Source organism: Oncorhynchus gorbuscha, linkage group LG18 (genome assembly GCF_021184085.1).
Source record: "Oncorhynchus gorbuscha isolate QuinsamMale2020 ecotype Even-year linkage group LG18, OgorEven_v1.0, whole genome shotgun sequence".
NCBI classification, from domain to species: Eukaryota; Metazoa; Chordata; class Actinopteri; order Salmoniformes; family Salmonidae; genus Oncorhynchus; species Oncorhynchus gorbuscha.
In genome coordinates, this window is record NC_060190.1 from 67,667,984 (window position 1) to 67,694,451 (window position 26,468).

A 26,468-nucleotide genomic window follows, 5' to 3' on the forward strand; every position below is an offset into this window, starting at 1 on the left:
CCCACCCCTGGCTAATGTCTGTCACGTTCACTCAGCTCAGTGGCACAGTGCCATGGGGATCAATGGTTAAAAAAACAAGTCAAGTAACCTAATTTGCATTTTACATTTTTTCATGAGCGACATAGAACACAGTCGGGGAGCCTGACAGATGCAGCAAGTCACTCGTCTCTGGTGGAAGAAGCAACTCTTTAAATACGTCCTCCAGTTATTTTGTAACTTTTCCTGCGATATCACACGTATAAAGACAGTACATTTTATTAAAGGGTAATTATTTTTATCGTTTTACTAAATCTATTTTTTTGGTTAAATAAATCGGGTGATAAATGTTACCCATTTCAAGTAGCTCGACGCTTGTTGCACATCGATACTTGACAGGAGAGCCATTTGAACGTTTAACAAAATATATATAACATTTCTTTTTTTGGCCCAGTTGGTTTAGCCACGGAAAAAGGAAGGAACCTTCCCACTAGCCATGATTGGCTGAGATAATGGATGGGCTGGAAAGGCTGAAAGATGAGTTCGGATTGGCCTGCCATGTATCATGCTTCTGTATATGTATGTGTACAGTAGATAATTATTGCTATCGCAGATTTTTTGAAAGATATAACGTTAACCATGGAGATATGCAAAAGTGTTGCTACTGCTCTCAACAACATTGCTGCCAAGAATTTGGCAGGCACTATCAACAAAGATCAGTGGGAAAAAGTTGTGATGGACTACTTTCTGCACACGGTCAGTGTGAACCGGAGTGACTTGACACAAGAACGGGCCAAACCAGCTGTAGCTAGCTACAAGCCAAACGGAAAAGACACTCTGCCGTGAAGCGTTCATACATGTATACGGGAAGAGTCTAGCTACATTTTCAGATATTATACATTTTAAATTTTGTTACAAAGTTGTTTTCATTGCAAGTTACCATTAGCTAGCTAGTGAATGTTAGCTGGCTGGTGCGCTAGCTGATGTTACATGTATGATCAGTGTAGTAATATTATTTGTATCTTAGAAAGCCAATTGCATTGCAAATTATAGCCTAATTTTAGCTAGCTAGCTAACATTAAACCTAGTTGGTTGGCTTTAGTTACCTGCAGATTCATGCTCCAGCATTTCATGCATAGTGGATAGCTATGACAATCCGCATGTACTGTAGCTATGGGTTGGGATTATGGTTAGCCTGATAGCTAGCTACATGCCTAAACAAAAGACTCCACTTCGCAAGAGAATGACTACATGACCCATCAAGTTAGCCAGGTGTGTCTGGGGGTGATTATGGCCATCTATTGTATTTCATGAACATGTGTACATGTTTAAACAATAGTGACCCATCCACTTAGATAGATGTGGCTGAAGGTTGGTTATAACATTTCTTTCACATAATATTTTTTTCTGGACACTTTCAAAGTCAGATTCGAATATACTATTGGCCAAGGATGGTGTAGACAAGAAGAGCTCTCCAGGAGGTGTACCAAAACATTCAAGGGACATTTTCTAAAAATTGGGTTTACAAGTTGATCAACTTTCAAAGCAGAATTACTTTCCCATTGTTCCTCAACGGCAGTGTATGATCTAGCATTTTGTAGCTCTGAGTTGCTACTTTTATCCAATGTAAAAAATACAAATACAACGATTTCAAATGTTGCTACATAAGATCGAATTGAGGCGGTGGGTCACAAATGAGGTGAAAAGGAGACTGGAGTGAAAGATACACTGGGTGTTACTGAGACTTGTTTTGGAAAACACAGAGGTAAGAAAGTGTGTGTGTGTGTGTGTGTGTGTGTGTGTGTGTGTGTGTGTGTGTGTGTGTGTGTGTGTGTGTGTGTGTGTGTGTGTGTGTGTGTGTGTGTGTGTGTGTGTGTGTGTGTGTGTGTGTGTGTGTGTGTGTGTGTGTGTGTGTGTTTGGCCTCTTTTAGACTCCTCCTTGGTTAGGGGCCTCAGAATAACAATTTGGGCCCACTGCAATGTTCACACAGCACATGCTGTAAGTGGTACACTCTCTCTCTTTCAATCCCTTTACCTCTCTCTCTCACTTTCTCTCTCTACCTTTACCTCTCTCTCATCCTCTCTCTCTCTCTGGCATCCAGCACCATCCAGTCCAATCTTTAAATGTCTTATAATGACGGTCCTAACACAGGAGAGAGGGCTAAATGTCTCTCTGAAGCAGCTTATATATAGCCAGTGATTAAGGCAGACGGGAACATGACCTACATGCATAACAACACTTCTGCTGCTCTGCCACATAATAGTTTGGTTCAGGACTTTACAACTGGGAGAATCAGACTAATTATAACACCGGAGTCATACTACAGTTCACATCACACCTCGTTATTAATATAGAACCATTTTTGGGTTAATATTTTGGGGAGTCAATGACACCACCCAGTGAAGCTCTTATGCCTGGCCTGCGTGCGCCTTGTAGTTGCTCAGGTAAAACGACTGCTCCCTACTACACGAGTGGGTCCATCCACATATTGCATTTTTAAACAGATATCACACTGTTGATGGGCCTAAAATAGCCACCTTCCCCCCTAGGAACCACTTGGGGATGGAAGAGAGGGGAGATAGAAAGGGCTTCCTCCATCCCCATCAATCTCTTGGGTCCAGTCCCACTGCTGCTGCTGGCTGCCAAATGCTCTGTATCTATCTATCCAGCAGGTGAAGTAGCTTCGAGCGACTCCTGCTGTGATTCAAGGGAGATCCTTTTATCAGCCCACCTGAGTTTGGATGAATAGCTCTGTTCCTCTGTAGCCAAGGTGTGATTATCAGTCACCTGAGTTTAATTGAACAGTCCTGTTCCTCTGTGGCCAAGGTGTGATTATCAGTCACCTGAGTTTAATTTAACAGTCCTGTTCCTCTGTAGCCAAGGTGTGATTATCAGTCACCTGAGTTTAATTGAACAGTCCTGTTCCTCTGTGGCCAAGGTGCGATTATCAGTCACCTGAGTTTAATTGAACAGTCCTGTTTCTCTGTGGCCAAGGTGTGATTATCAGTCACCTGAGTTTAATTGAACAGTCCTGTTTCTCTGTGGCCAAGGTGTGATTATCAGTCACCTGAGTTTAATTGAACAGTCCTGTTTCTCTGTGGCCAAGGTGTGATTATCAGTCACCTGAGTTTCATTGAACAGTCCTGTTCCTCTGTGGCCAAGGTGTGATTCCCCCATTTCCAGCCCCCTGTACACCCAATTACCCAGGCTGCACTGTCTGCTCTCTGACAGGAATGGAGGAGGGGGCAGTCGGCCAAAGAGAGGAGACAGGTTCAAAAGTGGTTGTAAAAAAAAGGGTTGCATAGATGTAGGTGGCTTGACCACCGAACTGACAGGTTTATTGCTGAATGTGGAGGGTCTGGGATGGAGGGGGGAGGCGCTGACCTTGGAGGGGTTAAGAGTGAGGAAGGTTAAAGATGTATTCTAACTTCTTCACAGTCTAGGAAACTGAACAGAGTCAAATGGAGGGCCAGACTGAGGGAAGAGATTGAACAGACTTGTAACAAATGAATCACCTTAGATTATAAGCAGTCTGGTTTGTAAATATGGTATTCACACAGTGAAGTAAATCCCCCACTACATCTTCCAATAATGTTGTCAGAGAGGTTATTTGTGACTTGTGTTTCTGAAGGGATGTTACAGCTACTATATTCTATGACAAAACACAATGCATTATTAACCAGTCTGGGACCTTTCCTACTCAGTGATGTATGGTTCTGATCACACCCTGTAGAACAGAGTCTCTCTCTCTCTCTCTCTCTCTCGCGTACACACATGTACACACCCAAATTGCTTCTTTAATAGACAATCTGGGTCCATTGACATGGAAAGCCATTCATTAATAGCATCACACAGGTAAAGGTATTTCTGGAATTGATAATGGAGTTGGGATGCGGAGGAATATTTACCACACATATACTGCATAATCACAGCTGATGGTATGCCGATGAGGGTTACTCCATTATAGTACTCCATTATACAGTTTTTTAGGCCCTAATTTTAGCTTGCAAAGAGAATAACAGCATACATTCTCTGTATATGTATTTATATTGTAAGGTCCCATCCAACAAAACACCTACTAAAACATAAGGAAATAAATCAAAAAGATAACACTATCTCTACGTCCACAAAAGCCTTCATCTGAACAACTAAATGGGAAGATTTGCTGGTAAAATGTGTTTAAGGCAGAGAAGGTTGCTTGATTTGCACCAATAGTTCATTCATAAAGAGACAGATGGGAAATGGGTGACCTCATCACCTGTGCATATGCACCCATATGCACCCTTTAGCAGGTGAGCAAAGTGACAGGCTTTAGAAATGCTGTGTCGGAACAAGAATTCCCAATCTGGCCCTCAAACCATCACGGTCACCTAATAATCCCCAGTTTACAATTGGCTCATTCATCCCCCTCCTCTCCCCTTTAACAATTCCCCAGGTCATTGCTGCAAATGAGAACATATTCTCAGTCAACTTACCTGGTAAAATAACGGATAAAAAAATAAAATAAAGGGAAAGATGGCTGACTGACAACTGAGTTTCTGTGGTGATCCCATTCTGTAATAATGAGAAGCTTTATCCACACTTACAGAAAATTATAGAAGATTGGGGTTATTCATATTATTATAGTATAGAACAAATTGATTTATTCGACAGACATGTTGAAAATGCCAACCCAAATACCCATGTATTCCAGTTATTTCGCTTTTCAAGATTTTGACAAAAAGTTTAACCGTAACCCAAAGCTAAACTAAGCGATAGAAATGAAGGACACTCTGTTATTGGAGTGTAAAATCTCAAGGTCAACAACCATGTCAATCCAAGATGAAGTAGCAAGTGAGTTTGTAGAAAACAAAACAGAAACAAGCCTGAACTGGGTGTCTGTTATAAAAAGATGTTCTGTGTTTTTGACACAAAAATCAACTGTACTAGTTGTTCAGGCTCTGGTCTTGTCCCATCTTGATTGCTGCCTGGTAATATGGTCCAGTGCAGCAAAGAAAGACCTAGAAAAGCTGCAGCTGGCTCAAAACAGAGCAGCACGCTTTGTCCTTAACCGCACATACAGAACTAACATCAACAACATGCCATGTCTTTCCTGGTTGAGGGTTGGCAAGAGATTAACTGCCTCTCTTCTAGTTTTTATGAGAAATATTACTGTGATGAAAATTCCAGATTGTCTACATAATCAAATCAAATTCACCTCAGACATCCATACACACCACACAAGACATCCAGAACGAGATCACGGCAACGCAGAGTTTTATACAGAGCATTGATCGCGTGGAACTCCCATCTCCAACTACTCAAATAAACAGCAAAATTACCTTTAAAAAAATCATGGAATGGCGAACACACACACACAGACACACTCGAACACACATTATTTTTTGTTGTTGTATTGTTTGTATATGGATGTATTGTAAATGTGTGTGACTGTCCTTGTCTATCAGTGTATCAGTGTTTTGTTACCTGACATGTTTTGTTTTTTCCCCAGGAAGAGTAGCGGCTACTTCTGCAAAATAAATGGCACTATTTTCTGGAGAGACTTCCTAGCTGCTTGGCGAAATAAGCGTCCAGGTCACTTTACTAGCTGACCAGTGAAGAATCAGAACAGCACCGGTCTACCAGTAAGACATTAGAGGTCATTGTCAATGACTAACACAATGTGGAGATGGACAGAGCCAATGACTAACACAATGTGGAGATGGAGAGAGCCCAATGACTAACACAATGTGGAGATGGAGAGAGCCCAATGACCAACACAATGTGGAGATGGAGAGAGCCCAATGACTAACACAATGTGGAGATGGAGAGAGCCCAATGACTAACACAATGTGGAGATGGAGAGAGCCCAATGACTAACACAATGTGGAGATGGAGAGAGCCCAATGACTAACACAATGTGGAGATGGAGAGAGCCCAATGACTAACACAATGTGGAGATGGAGAGAGCCCAATGACTAACACAATGTGGAGATGGAGAGAGCCCACTGACTAACACAATGTGGAGATGGAGAGAGCCCAATGACCAACACAATGTGGAGATGGACAGAGCCAATGACTAACACAATGTGGAGATGGAGAGAGCCCAATGACTAACACAATGTGGAGATGGAGAGAGCCCAATGACTAACACAATGTGGAGATGGAGAGAGCCCAATGACTAACACAATGTGGAGATGGAGAGAGCCCAATGACTAACACAATGTGGAGATGGAGAGAGCCCAATGACCAACACAATGTGGAGATGGAGAGAGACCAATGACTAACACAATGTGGAGATGGAGAGAGACCAATGACTAACACAATGTGGAGATGGAGAGAGCCCAATGACGAACACAATGTGGAGATGGAGAGAGCCCAATGACCAACACAATGTGGAGATGGAGAGAGCCCAATGACCAACACAATGTGGAGATGGAGAGAGCCCAATGACTAACACAATGTGGAGATGGAGAGAGCCCAATGACCAACACAATGTGGAGATGGAGAGAGACCAATGACTAACACAATGTGGAGATGGAGAGAGCCCAATGACTAACACAATGTGGAGATGGAGAGAGCCCAATGACCAACACAATGTGGAGATGGAGAGAGCCCAATGACTAACACAATGTGGAGATGGAGAGAGCCCAATGACTAACACAATGTGGAGATGGAGAGAGCCCAATGACTAACACAATGTGGAGATGGAGAGAGCCCAATGACTAACACAATGTGGAGATGGAGAGAGCCCAATGACTAACACAATGTGGAGATGGAGAGAGCCCAATGACTAACACAATGTGGAGATGGAGAGAGCCCACTGACTAACACAATGTGGAGATGGAGAGAGCCCAATGACCAACACAATGTGGAGATGGACAGAGCCAATGACTAACACAATGTGGAGATGGAGAGAGCCCAATGACTAACACAATGTGGAGATGGAGAGAGCCCAATGACTAACACAATGTGGAGATGGAGAGAGCCCAATGACTAACACAATGTGGAGATGGAGAGAGCCCAATGACTAACACAATGTGGAGATGGAGAGAGCCCAATGACCAACACAATGTGGAGATGGAGAGAGACCAATGACTAACACAATGTGGAGATGGAGAGAGACCAATGACTAACACAATGTGGAGATGGAGAGAGCCCAATGACGAACACAATGTGGAGATGGAGAGAGCCCAATGACCAACACAATGTGGAGATGGAGAGAGCCCAATGACCAACACAATGTGGAGATGGAGAGAGCCCAATGACTAACACAATGTGGAGATGGAGAGAGCCCAATGACCAACACAATGTGGAGATGGAGAGAGACCAATGACTAACACAATGTGGAGATGGAGAGAGCCCAATGACTAACACAATGTGGAGATGGAGAGAGCCCAATGACTAACACAATGTGGAGATGGAGAGAGACCAATGACTAACACAATGTGGAGATGGAGAGAGCCCAATGACTAACACAATGTGGAGATGGAGAGAGCCCAATGACCAACACAATGTGGAGATGGAGAGAGCCCAATGACCAACACAATGTGGAGATGGAGAGAGCCCAATGACGAACACAATGTGGAGATGGAGAGAGCCCAATGACCAACACAATGTGGAGATGGAGAGAGCCCAATGACCAACACAATGTGGAGATGGAGAGAGCCCAATGACTAACACAATGTGGAGATGGAGAGAGCCCAATGACCAACACAATGTGGAGATGGAGAGAGACCAATGACTAACACAATGTGGAGATGGAGAGAGCCCAATGACTAACACAATGTGGAGATGGAGAGAGCCCAATGACTAACACAATGTGGAGATGGAGAGAGACCAATGACTAACACAATGTGGAGATGGAGAGAGCCCAATGACTAACACAATGTGGAGATGGAGAGAGCCCAATGACCAACACAATGTGGAGATGGAGAGAGCCCAATGACTAACACAATGTGGAGATGGAGAGAGCCCAATGACTAAAAAAATGTGGAGATGGAGAGAGCCCAATGACCAACACAATGTGGAGATGGAGAGAGCCCAATGACTAACACAATGTGGAGATGGAGAGAACCCAATGACTAACACAATGTGGAGATGGAGAGAGCCCAATGACTAACACAATGTGGAGATGGAGAGAGACCAATGACTAACACAATGTGGAGATGGAGAGAGCCCAATGACTAACACAATGTGGAGATGGAGAGAGCCCAATGACTAACACAATGTGGAGATGGAGAGAGCCCAATGACCAACACAATGTGGAGATGGAGAGAGCCCAATGACTAACACAATGTGGAGATGGAGAGAGCCCAATGACTAAAAAAAATGTGGAGATGGAGAGAGCCCAATGACCAACACAATGTGGAGATGGAGAGAGCCCAATGACTAACACAATGTGGAGATGGAGAGAACCCAATGACTAACACAATGTGGAGATGGAGAGAGCCCAATGACTAACACAATGTGGAGATGGAGAGAGACCAATGACTAACACAATGTGGAGATGGAGAGAGCCCAATGACTAACACAATGTGGAGATGGAGACTAACACAATGTGGAGATGGAGAGAGACCAATGACTAACACAATGTGGAGATGGAGAGAGCCCAATGACTAACACAATGTGGAGATGGAGAGAGCCCAATGACCAACACAATGTGGAGATGGAGAGAGCCCAATGACCAACACAATGTGGAGATGGAGAGAGCCCAATGACGAACACAATGTGGAGATGGAGAGAGCCCAATGACCAACACAATGTGGAGATGGAGAGAGCCCAATGACCAACACAATGTGGAGATGGAGAGAGCCCAATGACTAACACAATGTGGAGATGGAGAGAGCCCAATGACCAACACAATGTGGAGATGGAGAGAGACCAATGACTAACACAATGTGGAGATGGAGAGAGCCCAATGACTAACACAATGTGGAGATGGAGAGAGCCCAATGACTAACACAATGTGGAGATGGAGAGAGACCAATGACTAACACAATGTGGAGATGGAGAGAGCCCAATGACTAACACAATGTGGAGATGGAGAGAGCCCAATGACCAACACAATGTGGAGATGGAGAGAGCCCAATGACTAACACAATGTGGAGATGGAGAGAGCCCAATGACTAAAAAAATGTGGAGATGGAGAGAGCCCAATGACCAACACAATGTGGAGATGGAGAGAGCCCAATGACTAACACAATGTGGAGATGGAGAGAACCCAATGACTAACACAATGTGGAGATGGAGAGAACCCAATGACTAACACAATGTGGAGATGGAGAGAGCCCAATGACTAACACAATGTGGAGATGGAGAGAACCCAATGACTAACACAATGTGGAGATGGAGAGAACCCAATGACTAACACAATGTGGAGATGGAGAGAGCCCAATGACTAACACAATGTGGAGATGGAGAGAGACCAATGACTAACACAATGTGGAGATGGAGAGAACCCAATGACTAACACAATGTGGAGATGGAGAGAGACCAATGACTAACACAATGTGGAGATGGAGAGAGCCCAATGACTAACACAATGTGGAGATGGAGAGAACCCAATGACTAACACAATGTGGAGATGGAGAGAGCCCAATGACTAACACAATGTGGAGATGGAGAGAACCCAATGACTAACACAATGTGGAGATGGAGAGAGCCCAATGACTAACACAATGTGGAGATGGAGAGAGCCCAATGACTAACACAATGTGGAGATGGAGAGAACCCAATGACCAACACAATGTGGAGATGGAGAGAGCCCAATGACCAACACAATGTGGAGATGGACAGAGCCCAATGAGAAGTCGGCAGAAAGAGATAAAGTATAAAAATAGGAAAATAGAGTTTTAAAAAGTATGAAATCTTTATAAGTACCTATAGACGGTTCTTGAAAACATAAAAAATTATGTGCAGTTATTTTCATTATAACAAATACAAATTTCACCGGCATTCAGGATCCTAAATATTATTACAATATTGTTTTCTGGGATTGTGTGTTCCAGAGTAAACCATGATTTCTGGCAGATTAAGGAAATTAAAGAAATGACAATAGACACAATACACCCACTAGATGAAGACAACATGGGAACACACATCTCCCACATAACATTCAGGTACACACACACACACACACAAACACACACACACACACACACACACACACACACACACACACACACACACACACACACACACACACACACACACACACACACACACACACACACACACACACACACACACACACACACACACACACACACACACACACACACACACACACACACACACACACACACACACACACACACACAAACTGTCATGAGTGTATACTGTTAGGCCTGGTACAGTAGGTGAATGTAGTGGTGGTACCCATCCATCACTCACACTGGCAGCAGCCTCATACCACATTCACCCACTAGTCTATTCAAATTTAGCACAGTGCTGTTGGCTTTTATCCATATTCCATAACAGCAGAACACATACAGTATCCAGGACACCCATTACAAAAATGCATCAAAACAATAGCCTGAGGTATTACATTTTTTGTACAACACAGACAAGCATTTTAGCATCAGGTCAAGTCTAGTAATCAACCGTTTAAGGTGCGTTAATTATAGTTGTATAACTAATTCTAGCACTTTTGGAACACAGTTGTTGTTTGGATTGAACTTTGGAGGATTTACTTTTTAGGATGCCAAGTAAGGTTTATGGAGAGCTCCTGATTTGAAGATATTATTTGGGCACCATCTTGAATTATCTTGGGGGCATTATTCCAACGGAGAAGACACACATTTTATGGACCACACGAGTGGAGGGAGAGAGAACTAAAACTGTGGAGAGAAAGAGAGGGAGAGATAAGCGAGAGATAGGGATGAGAAAAGGTAAGAAAGAGAGATAGACAGAAGGAGGACATACCCCAACGTGGTCATTGTGACAATGGTGTACCAGAAGGAGGCTGGGATGCTGGTGAACTTGGTCGACGACGATCCCTTCTCTGCATAAAACATGACGGTGGCGAATATGATGATGGCCATAGTGAGGGAGAAGAGGAGGAAGCCCAGCTCCGAGGCGCAGCTCTTCAGTGTGTACCCCAGGATCCTGAGGCCCTGCGAGTGGCGGGAGAACTTGAAGATGCGGAACACACGGAACACACGGAGTGTGACGAAGGCTCCGCTCACATCCTCGTTGTCTGTCATCACCAGGCCAATGTAGTAGGGAAAGATGGCCACCACGTCGATGATGCTCATCACACTGCGCATGAATTGGTAACGGCTGGGCGCGGCGAACAGTCTCATGAGGTACTCTATGGTGAAGATGAGGACGCAGGCCGTGTCCATGCAGAAGAAGGCTACGGTGTAGCGCTCGCCACATGGCATGTCCTTCTGGGAAGGCGTGGCACCGCACGGAACCGTCTCTATCACGTTGGTGAGGACTGAGATGGCGATGAAGAAGCCGGTGACATAGTAGAACACCAGGGCCATGGTGGAGGTGTGAGGGTTCTCAAAGGCCCTCCACATGGTCTCTCTGTATGTCATGTTGGGCAGCTTGCAGTCCTTGTTGTCATCCTGGTCGTCCTGGAGACGTTCAGCATTCTCCCGCTTCCGATCCTTGTACTCTTCATAGCAGCAGTCACCGATGATCTCCGGGATGATGCCGAAGAAGGTTAGCTCTTCGTCGTAGGCCGAGATGCACTCATAGCGTGGATAGTGCAACTTGCCCGTCCGATAGAAGTTGAGAATGCTACGGAAGGAGTCTGGGTCCCGGTCGAAAAAATACTCTTTGGTCTCCTCATCGTAAAAAAACTGTTTCTCTGAGCTTCCCAGCAGGGTGTCTGGGTAGCGGTCCAGTGTGGTCCTCCAGGTCTGGAAGCGTCGTCCACTCACATTCAGGATGATCAGCTCATCATGTCTCTTTGTGTGGTCTCTAGGAGCGATAGGCATGGGGCAGTTGGCCACAGGCATCCAGCCGATAGCTGCTGCCCGGGCGAAGGGAAGCCATGCAGCCACTCCTGCCGCCATGGCAACTCACTCTGGTTTCCCGCTTGCCTTAAAATGACCTGTCATCTTGAGCAGAGAAACAGACAACACAAAATCAGTAACTCATGAATAAAGCATTTCCACTATAAGTTGGTTGCATGGTAGGTGGTTTGCACTATAAACTACTATAGCAACTCATAGTATTAAAGTGTTTCCATCATAAACCAAAGAGCCGAATGCGTTCTAAAGAACTCAAACAAATATTTGATGATAGGTTACATCGCTGAAGCTAGTCTTCTGTGTTCTCATGACTGTTGGACTCACAACCCTGACTCTGTTATTCATCCCAACAGTAGCCCCACCACTTGGTGTGGTGTTATAACAGGAAATGTATCCACTCTGGAATTCCTATATGGAGATGGATGCAAGGACTATAATGACAATCCCTCTGCCAGAACACCAACACCACAAGAGCTCTAAGCAGGCGGTCAAATTCCCTGTCATTTCCAGAGCTCACTGAACAAAAGGTTTAAGAAAGAGAGGATAATGTGAAGCCTCTTTAGGGAGCTCTGTTAAACATCTATGAAAAATAGAATTGGTCTCTCCAGAATAGAGAGAGACCTGTTGAGTCAGAAGTGCCATATCGCTAGGTCTGTATAAGATTTAAGGATAATGTTAATGTGAAGAAAAATGATGTAAAATTATAGAAAATCAAGTTTACCTTTGCCTATTTATAGCTCGAAAGGAGTGTATGCTCTAACGTTAGTCGAATACAATTCAGTATTTTGATGCTTTTAACATTCTGATTACGATGATCAACTCCACATGTTAGGCTACTTGTAGAAGTAAGAGAATAAAAACAGACCAGCACATTAGAAACAAATCTAGACAACTCATCAGGTGCATCTTCTAAGCTTTCTTCATCTTATCGTTCTTACCTCCAAACAAGGAAAGATCCAAACAATGTCAATGCGCGATCCTCCAGCAAAATAACTCGTCTGGGGAAAAGCTACAGAAATTGAAAGACGCATTGACAAAGGACCTCTGTGCGAAAGAGCGAAAAAAGCATAGAGGAACACGAGATGGGGATATTGAGGCGTTGAACGATCGTAAACGTGTTAATGAAATTCACTAAAACCTTCAAGTCTGTTCTTTAAACCACACCTACATATTGATGCACCTGCGGTTTGGACAGACAGCACAGATTCATTTCGCAGCCTTCAGGATGATATTCACACCTGCCTCATGACTGTGATGATGACTAGAAAAGTGGGTGATGGACATGAGTCAGACTCCGTAATCTCTCTCTCTCTCTCTCTCTCTCTCTCTCTCTCTCTCTCTCTCTCTCTCTCTCTCTCTCTCTCTCTCTCTCTCTCTCTCTCTCTCTCTCTCTCTCTCTCACACACACTCTCTCACTCTCTCTTACTCTATGGTGCGCATAGGCTCCTCTCTCACACAATTTTACGGTGCTGAATCAGTCCACTCGACCGACTAAATGGACGGATGTGTCAACAACACTTTCTTTCTTATTTACTTTTCATAGTTAATTTGAGAAAATGTCAACCTTTTTTATTCTGCACACTTTTAATGAGGAAATTGGTGTTACTTGGAAAATGTCCTCAATTCAATTACGCGCAGCACAGTGAGAGAAGTTGCCTTCTAGACAAATTGTATGACATGACAGGATGCTATAACTAGAACACTTGATAGCAGCCAGCATCTCTATAATCAGGAAATACTTGTAGCGTCTGTGCTTTATAACATTTTCTTTATTACATGGTTGTATATCTCAATTGATTGTCGTCTCATCTTTTTTAAGATCCCTTATCAAATCGCATATTCACTCAATAAAGAAAATATTTAATAGCCTCTATAATTGACACTTATTACCATGCAATTTCGAAGTAAATACAGTACCTTGTTAATTATTTTACATTGTGAATATGTAAATGATTTATCATATCACTATATGATAAAATGAAATAAAAGGTCATTAAGTTGGATTTGAGATAATTAAAAATGTCGACCTCGACTTTCCTTATTACTAGCATACCCATCGTTATTACCCAAGAGAGGCAGTAAGCATTGATTGGACTGAAGAAAGTATGTGTGCTATCATTGAGCCAACTCTATGTATCATCAAATTCCCTTGTTGCACTGTGCGGTGCAGACATAATATCCAGTAAGAGTGCTCAGCCTACACAACTCACAGAGTATTTACTTTGCCTCAAGTTCGTTGTTGATTAATAGTAGCCTTCACAAACTTGGACAAAACCTTTGGATCAATTTTCTTTCCCCGAGTACCAATTTTGATCCATACCCAAAAAGGTCCTACAGAAGGGCATTCTTTCACTAATTAGTAATTATCATTAGGATTGTGATGTATTCTAAAAAGGTACCAAATTGCTCTGGAGGCCTTGAAGTAGTGAAATAACCCTCAGATTTAAACCATACTATCAAGGCCGGATCCAGGCATAAGTGATATAAGCGGTCGTTTAGGGCCCTAGAAAGGAACTCAGTTGGGGTCTCAACTTACTGTTGGTGCAAGTTTTAAATTTGTTTGTGCATCAACAATTTTTCTCCTGTTATGTCAGTCATTAACAGTCACTCAATTAGCCATGTCAGCTAACAATATTTAGATTTGTAAGTCAGCTGGCAAGACTATCTAAACTTAGTAATCACATCCGAAATACCTGACCTTCAGGGGGCCCCCAAAGATTTTGTTAGTGTAACGTCGTTCGTCTGTTGAATGAAGAAGGTCGGACCGAAATGCAGCGTGTTGGTTACTCATGCCTTTAATGAATGAAACGCGGTACATGAAATAACTGAAACTGAATACAAAAACAACAGAACGGAACGTGAAACGAATTACAGCCTATCTGGTGACTACAACACAGAGACAGGAACAAACACCCACAAAATACAGAGCGAACTCAGGCTACCTAAATACGGTTCCCAATCAGAGACAATGATAAGCACCTGACTCTAATTGAGAATCGCCTCAGGCAGCCAAGCCTATACAACACCCCTAATCAGCCGCGATCCCAAATAATACAAACCCCAATACGAAACACAACATATAAACCCATGTCACACCCTGGCCTACCCAAACATATAACAAAAACACAAAATACAATGACCAAGGCGTGACAGAACCCGCCCCCTAAGGTGCGGACTCCCGGACGCACCTCAAGAGCATAGGGAGGGTCCGGGTGGGCGTCTGTCCATGGTGGCGGTTCTGGCTCGGGACGTGGACCCCACTCCATTAATGTCCTAGTTCCTTCCCTTCGCGTCCTGGGATAATCCACCCTCTCCGCCGACCATGGCCTAATAGTCCTCACCCAGATCCCCACATAACTGAGGAGCAGCTCGTGACAGAGGAGCAGCTTGTGACAGAGGGGCAGCTCGGGACAGAGGGGCAGCTCGGGACAGAGGGGCAGCTCGGGACAGAGGGGCAGCTCAGGACAGAGGGGCATCTCAGGACAGAGGGGCATCTCAGGACAGAGGGGCATCTCAGGACAGAGGGGCAGCTCGGGACAGAGGGGCAGCCCGGGACTGAGGGGCAGCCCAGGACAGAGGGGCAGCTCGGGACAGAAGCAGCCTGGGACTGAGGGGTAGCCCGGGACTGAGGGGCAGCCCGGAACTGAGGGGCAGCCCGGTACTGAGGGGAAGCCCGGTACTGAGGGGAAGCCCGGTACTGAGAGGAAGCCCAGTACTGAGAGGAAGCCCAGTACTGAGATGAAGCTCAGGCAGGTAGTAGGCTCCGGTAAATCCTGGCTGGCTGGCGGAACTGGAAGATTCAGGTTGTCTGGCCGATCTAGAAGATCATGGCTATCTGGCACTTCTGGCGGATCTTGGCAGACTGGCACTTCTGGCGGATCCTGGCAGACTGGCGACGCTGGGCAGACTGGCGGCGCTGGGCAGACTGGCGGCGCTGGGCAGACTGGCGGCACTGGGCAGACTGGCGGCGCTGGGCAGACTGGGAGCACTGGGCAGACTGGGAGCACTGGCGGCGCTGGACAGACGGGAGACTCCGGCAGCGCAGGAGAGGAGAAAGGCTCTGGCTGCGCTAAACAGGCGGGAGACTCCGGCAGCGCAGGAGAGGAGAAAAGCGCTGGCTGCGCTGAACAGGCGAGGCGCACTGGAGGCCTGGTGTGTGGTGCTGGAACTGGTGGTACTGGATCGAGGACATGCACAGGAAGCCTGGTGCGGGGAGCTGCTACCGGAGGACTGGTGTGTAGAGGTGGCTCTGGATAGACCGGACCGTGCAGGCGCACTGGAGCTCTTGAGCACCGAGCCTGCCCAAGCTTACCTGGCTCGATGCCCACTCTAGCCCGGCCAATAGGAAGGGCTGGTATGTGCCGCACCTGGCTCTGCGCCCGCACTGGAAACACCGTGCGCTCTATAGCATAAGACGGTGCCTGCCCGGTCTCTCTAGCCCAACGGTGAGCACAGGGAGTTTGCGCAGGTCTCCTACCTGGCATAACTATTCTCCCTTCTAGCCTCCCCCAATAATTTTTTTGGGCTCCTTTTCCGGCTTCCAACCGCGTCGCCGTGCTGCCTCCTCATACCAGTGCCTCTCCGCTTTAGCCGCATCTATTTCTTCCTTGGGACGGCGATATTCTCCAGGCTGAGCCCAAGGTCCTTTACCGTCTAATTCCTCCTCCCATGTCCAATTCTCCAAGTGGTGCAGCCTCTCCCACTGCAACTGCTCTTCACGATTAACAGGGAGAGTTGGCTCAGGTCTGAACCCTGACTCAGCCACTCTCTCTCTGCGCCCTCCCCCAATAAATAATTGGGGGTTACTTTCGTTTTTTCGCTCTGTGTCGCCGTGTTTTCCTTTTTGACTCCATCAGCCTGTAACCTTCTTCGCACTGCTGAAGCGAATCCCAGGGGGGCGCCTGCACTCTCTCTGGGTCGGCCGCCCACCTGTCGATTTCTTCCCACGTCGTATACTCCATGCCTTTACCTTCCATAACGTCCTCCTTTAGCTCCTGCCAGTTATCTACGTCGTTGCCAGTTATACGCTGCTCGGTCCGTGAGCGGTGGGTGTTTCTGTAACGTTGTTCGTCTGTTGAATGAAGAAAGTCGGTGTCACGTTCTGACCTTTATTTCCTGTGTTTTGTATTTAGTTAGTATGGTCAGGGCGTGAGTTGGGTGGGCAGTCTATGTTTGTTTTTCTATGTTTTGGGTATTTCTATGTTTCAGCCTAGTATGGTTCTCAATCAGAGGCAGGTGTCATTAGTTGTCTCTGATTGAGAATCATACTTAGGTAGCCTGGGTTTCACTGTGTGTTTGTGGGTGATTGTTTCTGTCTCTGTGATTGCACCAGATAGGACTGTTTTAGGTTTTCTCACGTTTGTTGTTTTTGTTAGTTAGTTATCTCATGTGTAGTTTCTTTATAAATTAAAGAACATGAATAACCACCATGCTGCTTTTTGGTCCGCTTCTCTTTCACCAGAAAACCCTTACAGTCGGACCGAAATGCAGCGTGTTGGTTACTCATGCCTTTAATGAATGAAACGCGGTACATGAAATAACTGAAACTGAATACAAAAACAACAGAACGGAACGTGAAACTAATTACAGCCTATCTGGTGACTACAACACAGAGACAGGAACAAACACCCAAAAAATACAAAGCGAACTCAGGCTACCTAAATACGGTTCCCAATCAGAGACAACGATAAGCACCTGACTCTAATTGAGAATCGCCTCAGGCAGCCAAGCCTATACCACACCCCTAATCAGCCGCGATCCCAAATAATACAAACCCCAATACGAAACACAACATATAAACCCATGTCACACCCTGGCCTACCCAAACATATAACAAAAACACAAAATACAATGACCAAGGCGTGACAGTTAGTCACTCTCAGTCAGATATCTTTACGTAACATGGCATAAGTCATGTAAAAATGTATAGAATTGTAGGAAATTTGCTTTAAAACTAAAACAATTTTATCCACTCCATGGCAAAGTGGGTAGAATGGCAGGAAATGAGTTGTAAAACAGGAATGGAAAAAATTCTGCCCCGTGGCAAAATTAGTATAATTGCATGAAGTGTTAAAAAAAAGATAAATGTTCTCTCCACCCCATGGCAAAATGTGTAGAACTGCAGAAAACGTGCATTAAAACTGCTACATTTTCTCTATACCCCATGGCAAAATGTGTAGAATTGCAGGAAATTAACCTTTAAAAAAAATGTACTTCTGCCGTCAAAAGCGGGCCCCAAATATCGCTTAGGGCCCCCAAAATGCTAGGGCCGGCACTGCATACTGTAATGAAAAGCCCTACAAGGGTTCATAGAAGTGCTTTCAGAACCCTCTGTGCCTTGTGAGGTGATGGTGCTGATGCAAACATTTTATTTCAACGTCTGTTCAGCAGCTTAATGACTAATGGCGAATTTTCACTGAAGATTTACCCCAGCCTTTTTGCCCAAAATGAATTTTTGGGCAAACAGGCACACTCTGCTCCATCATTCATTGATTCAGATGGCTCATTAATTACAAAACCAACTGATATGGCCAAATACTTTAATGATTTTGTGCTTTGGCAAGATAAGCAAACTTAGCCATGACATGCCAACAACAAACGCTGACACTACACATCCAAGTATATCTGACTAAATTCTGAAAGACAAGCATTGTAATATTGAATTCCATAAAGTGAGCGTGGAAGAGGTGAAAAAAATATTGTATATCAACAATGACAAGCCACCCAGGTCTGACAACTTGGATAGACAATTACTGAGGATAATAGTGGACGATATTGCCACTCCTATTTGCCACATCTTCAATTTAAGCCTAGCAAAAGTCATTCTCCTAAGAATAGTAAAGCCCCCTTTACTGTCTCAAATAGCCAACCAATCAGCCTGTTACCAACCCTTAGTAAACTTTTGGAAAGAATTGTGTTTGACCAGATACAGTGCTATTTTAAAGTAAACAAATCGACAACAGACTTTCAGCACGCTTATAGGGAAGGACATTCAACAAGAAATCGATCATAAAAAGTTTGTGGGGGCTGTTTTGTTAGACTTCAGTGCAGCTTTTGGCATTATCGTTCATAGTTTGCTGCTGGAAAAATGTATGCGTTATGGCTTTACACCCCCTGCAATATTGTGGATAAATAGTTACCTGTCTAACAGAACACAGCGGATGTTCTTTAATGGAAGCCATTCCAACATAATCCAGGTATAATCAGGAATACCCCAGGGCAGCTGTCTAGGCCCCTTACTTTTTCTTTACTAACGGCATGCCACGATGGCATGCCACGACTGAAATGATTGCAACACTTAACAAAGAGCTGCAGTTAGTTTCAGAATGGGTGGCAAGGAATAAGTTAGTCCTAAATATTTCAAAAACTGAAAGCATTGTATTTCAAATCAAACTTGCGCTGAATACAACAAGTGTAGACCTTAACATGAAATGCTTACTTACAACCCATTAACTCTTCTTTTATTTTTTTTATTTTACTAGGCAAGTAAGTTAAGAACAAATTATTATTTTCAATGACAGCCTAGGAACAGTGGGTTAACTGCCTGTTCAGGGGCAGAACAACAGATTTGTCAGCTTGGGGATTTGAACTTGCAACCTTTCGGTTACTAGTCCAACACTCTAACCACTAGGCTACCCTGCCACCCCAATCTTGAAATGCACTGTTGGTTAAGAAAATATTTAGCAAATTAACTAAAGTAAAAAATAAAAAATAATAAAAAGTGACACAATAACATGACAATAATGAGGCTATATACAGGGGGTACTGGTATCGAGTCAGTGTGCGAGGGTACAGGTTAGTTAAGTATTTTGTACATGTAGGCAGGGGTGAAGTGACTATGCATAGATAATAAACATGTAAATAGTCCGGTGGCCATGTCTTATGGCTTGGGGGTAGAAGCTGTTGAGGAGCCTTTTGGTCTTAGACTTTGGCGCTCCGGAACCGCTTGCCGTGCGGTAGCAGAGAAAACAGTCTATGAATTGGGTGACTGGAGTCTCTGACAATTTTATGGGTTTTCCTCTGACACCGCCTATTATATAGGTTCTGGATGGCAGAAAGCTTGGTCCCAGTGATGTACTGGGCCGTACGCATTACCCCCTGTAGTGCCTTATGGTCAGATGCCGAGCAGCTGCCATACCAGGCGGTGATGCAACCGGTCAGGATGTTCTCGATGGTGCAGCTGTAGAACTTTGAGGATCTGGGGTCCATTGTCAAATCTTTTCAGTCTCCGGAGGGGGAAAAGGTTCTGTCGTGTCCTCTTCACGACTGTCTTGGTGTGTTTGGACCATGATAGTTTGTTGGTGATGTGGGCACCAATGAACTTGAATCTCTCGACCCGCTCCACTACAGCCCCATCGGTGTTAATCAAATCAAATCAAATTTTATTTGTCACATACACATGGTTAGCAGATGTTAATGCGAGTGTAGCGAAATGCTTGTGCTTCTAGTCCCGACAATGCAGTGATAACCAACAAGTAATCTAACTAACAATTCCAAAACTACTGTCTTATACACAGTGTAAGGGGATAAAGAATATGTACATAAGGATATATGAATGAGTGATGGTACAGAGCAGCATACAGTAGATGGTATCGAGTACAGTATATACATATGAGATGAGTATGTAGACAAAGTAAACAAAGTGGCATAGTTAAAGTGGCTAGTGATAAATGTATTACATAAGGATGCAGTCGGTGATGTAGAGTACAGTATATACGTATGCATATGAGATGAATAATGTAGGGTAAGTAACATTATATAAGGTAGCATTGTTTAAAGTGGCTAGTGATATATATACATCATTTCCCATCAATTCCCATTTTTAAAGTGGCTGGAGTTGGGTCAGTGTCAATGACAGTGTGTTGGCAGCAGAGATAGAAGCTGTTTTTCAGTCTCTCGGTCCCAGCTTTGATGCACCTGTACTGACCTCGCCTTCTGGATGATAGAGGGGTGAACAGGCAGTGGTTCGGGTGGTTGATGTCCTTGATGATCTTTATGGCCTTCCTGTAACATCAGGTGGTGTAGGTATCCTGGAGGGCAGGTAGTTTGCCCCCGGTGATGCGTTGTGCAGACCTCACTACCCTCTGGAGAGCCTTACGGTTGAGGGCGGAGCAGTTGCCGTACCAGGCGGTGATACAGCCCGCCAAGATGCTCTCGATTGTGCATCTGTAGAAGTTTGTGAGTGCTTTTGGTGACAAGCCGAATTTCTTCAGCCTCCTGAGGTTGAAGAGGCGTTCTTCACGACGCTGTCAGTGTGAGTGGACCAATTCAGTTTGTCTGTGATGTGCATGCCGAGGAACTTAAAACTTGCTACCCTCTCCACTACTGTTCCATCGATGTGGATAGGGGGGTGTTCCCTCTGCTGTTTCCTGAAGTCCACAATCATCTCCTTAGTTTTGTTGACGTTGAGTGTGAGGTTATTTTCCTGACACCACACTCCGAGGGCCCTCACCTCCTCCCTGTAGGCCGTCTCGTCGTTGTTGGTAATCAAGCCTACCACTGTTGTGTCGTCCGCAAACTTGATGATTGAGTTGGAGGCGTGCGTGGCCACGCAGTCGTGGGTGAACAGGGAGTACAGGAGAGGGCTCAGAACGCACCCTTGTGGGGCCCCCGTGTTGAGGATCAGCGGGGAGGAGATGTTGTTGCCTACCCTCACCACCTGGGGGCGGCCCGTCAGGAAGTCCAGTACCCAGTTGCACAGGGCGGGGTCGAGACCCAGGGTCTCGAGCTTGATGACGAGCTTGGAGGGTACTATGGTGTTGAATGCCGAGCTGTAGTCGATAAACAGCATTCTCACATAGGTATTCCTCTTGTCCAGGTGGGTTAGGGCAGTGTGCAGCGTGGTTGAGATTGCATCGTCTGTGGACCTATTTGGGCGGTAAGCAAATTGGAGTGGGTCTAGGGTGTCAGGTAGGGTGGAGGTGAAATGGTCCTTCACTAGTCTCTCAAAGCACTTCATGATGACGGAAGTGAGTGCTACGGGGCGGTAGTCGTTTAGCTCAGTTACCTTAGCTTTCTTGGGAACAGGAACAATGGTGGCCCTCTTGAAGAATGTGGGAACAGCAGACTGGTATAGGGATTGATTGAATATGTCCGTAAACACACCGGCCAGCTGGTCTGCGCATGCTCTGAGGGCGCGGCTGGGGATGCCGTCTGGGCCTGCAGCCTTGCGAGGGTTAACACGTTTAAATGTCTTACTCATCTCGGCTGCAGTGAAGGAGAGACCGCATGTTTTCGTTGCAGGCCGTGTCAGTGGCACTGTATTGTCCTCAAAGCGGGCAAAAAAGTTATTTAGTCTGCCTGGGAGCAAGACATCCTGGTCCGTGACTGGGCTGGGTTTCTCCTTGTAGTCCGTGATTGACTGTAGACCCTGCCACATGCCTCTTGTGTCTGAGCCATTGAATTGAGATTCCACTTTGTCTCTGTACTGACGCTTAGCTTGTTTAATAGCCTTGCGGAGGGAATAGCTGCATTGTTTATATTCGGACATATTACCAGACACCTTGCCCAGATTAAAAGCAGTGGTTCGCGCTTTCAGTTTCACGCGAATGCTGCCATCAATCCACGGTTTCTGGTTAGGGAATGTTTTTATCGTTGCTATGGGAACGACATCTTCGACGCACGTTCTAATGAACTCGCACACCGAATCAGCGTATTCGTCAATATTTTTATCTGATGCAATACGAATATGTCCCAGTCCACGTGATGGAAGCAGTCTTGGAGTGTGGAGTCAGCTTGGTCTGACCAGCGTTGGACAGACCTCAGCGTGGGAGCCTCTTGTTTTAGTTTCTGCCTGTAGGCAGGGATCAGCAAAATGGAGTCGTGGTCAGCTTTTCCGAAAGGGGGGCGGGGCAGGGCCTTATATGCGTCGCGGAAGTTAGAGTAACAATGATCCAAGGTTTTACCACCCCTGGTTGCGCAATCGATATGCTGATAAAATTTAGGGAGTCTTGTTTTCAGATTAGCTTTGAGGGCCTGTTCGGCCTGGCTTTTGTTGTAGTCCACGATCAGCCCCTTTGTCTTGCTCACATTGAGGGAGAGGTTGTTGTCCTTGCACCACATGGCCAGGTCTCTAAAACTCCTTCCTATAGGCTGTCTTTGTCAGTGATCAGGCCTACCTTTGTTGTTTCATCTGCAAACTTAATGATGATGTTGGAGTTGTGCCTGGCCGTGCAGTCATGAGTGAACAGGGAGAACAGGAGGGGACTGAGCATGCACCCCTGAGGGGCCCCTGTGTTGAGGATCAGCGTGGTGGATGTGTTGTTACTTGTTCCGTGATAATGGTGTTGATGTGAGAACACATCATTGGGCACAGGGACTATGGTGGTCTGCTTGAAACATGTTGGTATTATAGACTCAGACAGGGAGAGTTTGAAAATGTAAATGAAGACACTTGACAGCTAGTCAGCGCATGCTCGGAGTACACGTCCTGGTAATGTTGTGAATGTTGACCTGCTTAAAGGTCTTACTCACATCAGCTGCGGAGAGCGTGATCACACAGTCGTCCGGAACAGCTGATGCTCTCATGCATGTTTCATTGTTACTTGACTCGAAGCGAGCATAGAAGTAATTTAGCTTAGTCAGGTAGGATCGTGTCACTGGGCATCTCTCGGCTGTGCTTGCCTTTGTAGTCTGTAATAGCTTACAAGCCCTGCCACATCGACGAGTGCTGGAGCCGGTGTAGTACGATTCAATCTTAGTCCTGTATTGACTCTTTTCCTGTTTGATGGTTCGTCGGAGGGCATAGCAGGATTTCTTATAAACTTCCGGGTTAGAGTCCCGCTCCTTGTAAGCAGCAGCTCTACCCTTTATCTCAGTGTGGATGTTTCCTGTAATCCATGGCTTCTGGTTGGGGTATGTACATACAGTCACTGTGGACACCACGTCATCGATGCACTTATTGGTGAAGGAAGAATCCCAGAACATATTCCAGTCTGCGAAGGCAAAACAATGCTTCCTGCTTTAATTTTTCCTTGTAAGCAGGAATCACGAGGATAGAATCATGATCAGATTTGCCAAATGGAGGGTGAGGGAGAGCTTTGTACGTGTCTCTGTGTGTGGAGTAAAGGTGCTCTAGAATTTTATTCCTTCTGGTTGCACAATTAACAAGCTGGTAAAGATGAGGTAAAACGGATTTAAGTTTACCTGTATTAAAGTCCCCGGCCACTAGGAGTGCCACCTCCTAGTGGCCAGCTCATTGAGTACGGTCTTAGTGCCAGCATTGGTCTGTGGTGGTATGTAGACAGATACGACGAATACAGAAGAAAACTCTCTAGGTAGATAGTGTGGTCTACAGCTTATCATAGGATACTCTACCTCAGGTGAGCAAAACTTTGAAACTTCCTTAGATATCGTGCACTAGCTGTTGTTTACAAATATACATAGACCACCACCCCTTGTCTAACCGGAGCCTGCTGTTCTAGTAGGATATACATGCTTTTAGTTCATCCAATTTATTATCCAGCGATTGTACGTTGGCCAAAAGTACCAATGGCGAAGGCAGATTAGCCACTCATCGCTTGATCCTCACAAGGCACCCTGATCTCCTTCCGCAAAATCTCTGTCTCTTTCTCCTGCAAATGACGGGGATGAGGGCCTGTTCGGGTGTCTGAAGTAAATCCCTCTCGTCCGACACATTATAAAAATATGTATATTTGTCCAGTTCAAGGTGAGTAATCGCTGTTTTGTCCAGAAGCTATTTTCGGTCATAAGAGACGGTAGCAGCAACATTATGTACAAAATAAGTTACAAACAATGCAAAAAAACTCACAAAATAGCACGGTTGGTTTAGAGCCAATAAAATGGCAGCCATCCTCTCCGGCGCCATTATGAAGAGCAAACACTCATATCCAGAGTGACTTACAGTTAGTGCAGTCATCTTAAGATAGTATCAAGGCACAAGGCGAGACCTAAATGCAGGCACAGGAGGCAGATGGTTGGAGTCTTACAACGTTTATTAATCAAAAGGGGTAGACAAAAGAATGGTCGTGGACAGACAAAAAGGTCAAAACCAGATCAGAGTCCAGGAGGTACAAAGTGGCAGACAGGCTAGTGGTCAAGGCAGGTAGAATGGTCAGGCAGGTGGGTACAAAGTCCGGAAACAGGCAAGGGTCAAACCCAGGAGGACTAGAAAAAGGAGAACGCAAAAAGCAGGAGAATGGGAAAAAATGCTGGTTGACTTGGAAACATACAAGATGAACTAGCACAGAGAGACACGAAACACAGGTATAAATACACTGGGGAAAATAAGTGACACCCGGAGGGGGTGGAGACAATAACAGGAACAGGTGAAATAGATCAGGTGTGACAGATACCTACAGTAGGTTGGACAACCATATATCACAGTCATAGAAAGTATTTTTTCCTCATTAAAGTCAGTAGAGCTCGAGTGGGGGGGGGGGGGGGGGGGGGTCAAGTGCAAGTGCTGGTTATTCTTCTTATTTTTGTATTCATTTTTTTTTTTCGGGGGGGGGTTGAGGTGAGGAGGAGGATTATTTAAGATACCATTTGAAAAGGTAGGGTTTCGGAAGATGGGCAGGGACTCTGCTGTCCTAGCTGGTTCCACCATTGGGGTGACAGGACAGGGAAGAGCTTGGGTGGGAGGGCCAAGATACCTGAGATGGCAGAACAGAGTGCTCGGGTTGGGGTGTAGGCTTCGAGCATAGCCTAAAGGTAGGGAGGGGCAGTTCCTCTTGCTGTCCTATAGGTAAGTACCATGGCCCTTTTAGTGGATATGAGCTTTGACCAGAAGCCAGTGGAGTGTGCGGAGGAGCAGGGTGGCATGAGAGAACTTGGGGAGGTTGAAAACCAGGTAGGGTTTGATGGTACAAGCTGGGAGCCCAGCCAACATTGAGTTGCAGTAGTCCAGACAGGAGAGGACAAGTGCCTGGATTAGGACCTGCACCGCTTCCTGTGTGAGGTAGGGTCGTACTCTACGGATGATGTAGAGCATGAACCTGCAGGAGAGGGTCACTGCTTTAGTGTTTGCAGAGAACGACAGGGTGTTGTCCAGGGTCACGCCAAGGTTCTTTGCACTCTGGGAGGGTAACACTGTGGAGTTGTCAACCGTGATGGAGAGGTCTTTGATCAGCCAGGCCTTCCCCGGGAGGATAAGCAGTTCTGTCTTGTTTAGGTTGTGTTTGAGGTGGTGGGCCACATCCAAGTTGAGATATCTGCCAGGCACGCAGAGAGCGTGTCGCCACCTGGGTGTCAGAATGAGTGACTTGGTGAATGGAGAGAAGAGGAGAGGGCCTAGAACCGAGCCCTAAGGGATACCAGTAGTGAGAGTATGTAGTGCAGACACAGATTTTGTTTAATTAAAGCATTACATAAATTACATACATTTCAATACATCATTTTGTATTCCTCCCATGCCTTTACTTGAACTGAAGTCTGTCTTGTTCTCAAAACTCTGCCTAGTTTCTTCAAAATTCTATCAAATGAGATCATTGTTGTGCTCCTTTTATACCCACATATTTTTCACACAATTTTTGATTCTTGAGATTCCCTGTCTGACTACAGCAGAT

General features: G+C 45.3%; 1 protein-coding gene across 2 annotated transcripts in view; it reads right to left on the bottom strand.

The window, feature by feature from the left end:
* LOC124003688 (potassium voltage-gated channel subfamily D member 3-like) overlaps positions 1-13,173 on the bottom strand; it is a 141,737-nt gene extending 128,564 nt beyond the window's left edge. For both annotated transcript variants that reach the window (XM_046312204.1, XM_046312203.1), the window contains exons 1-2: positions 12,882-13,173; positions 10,883-12,030 (exon numbers count right to left, since the gene is read on the bottom strand). In XM_046312204.1, coding sequence (XP_046168160.1) covers positions 10,883-11,985 — 1,103 coding nt within the window. In that variant the 5' untranslated portion in view covers positions 11,986-12,030; positions 12,882-13,173. The remainder of the gene's footprint in view (positions 1-10,882; positions 12,031-12,881) is intronic.
* Between the last annotated feature and the right edge of the window lie 13,295 nt (positions 13,174-26,468).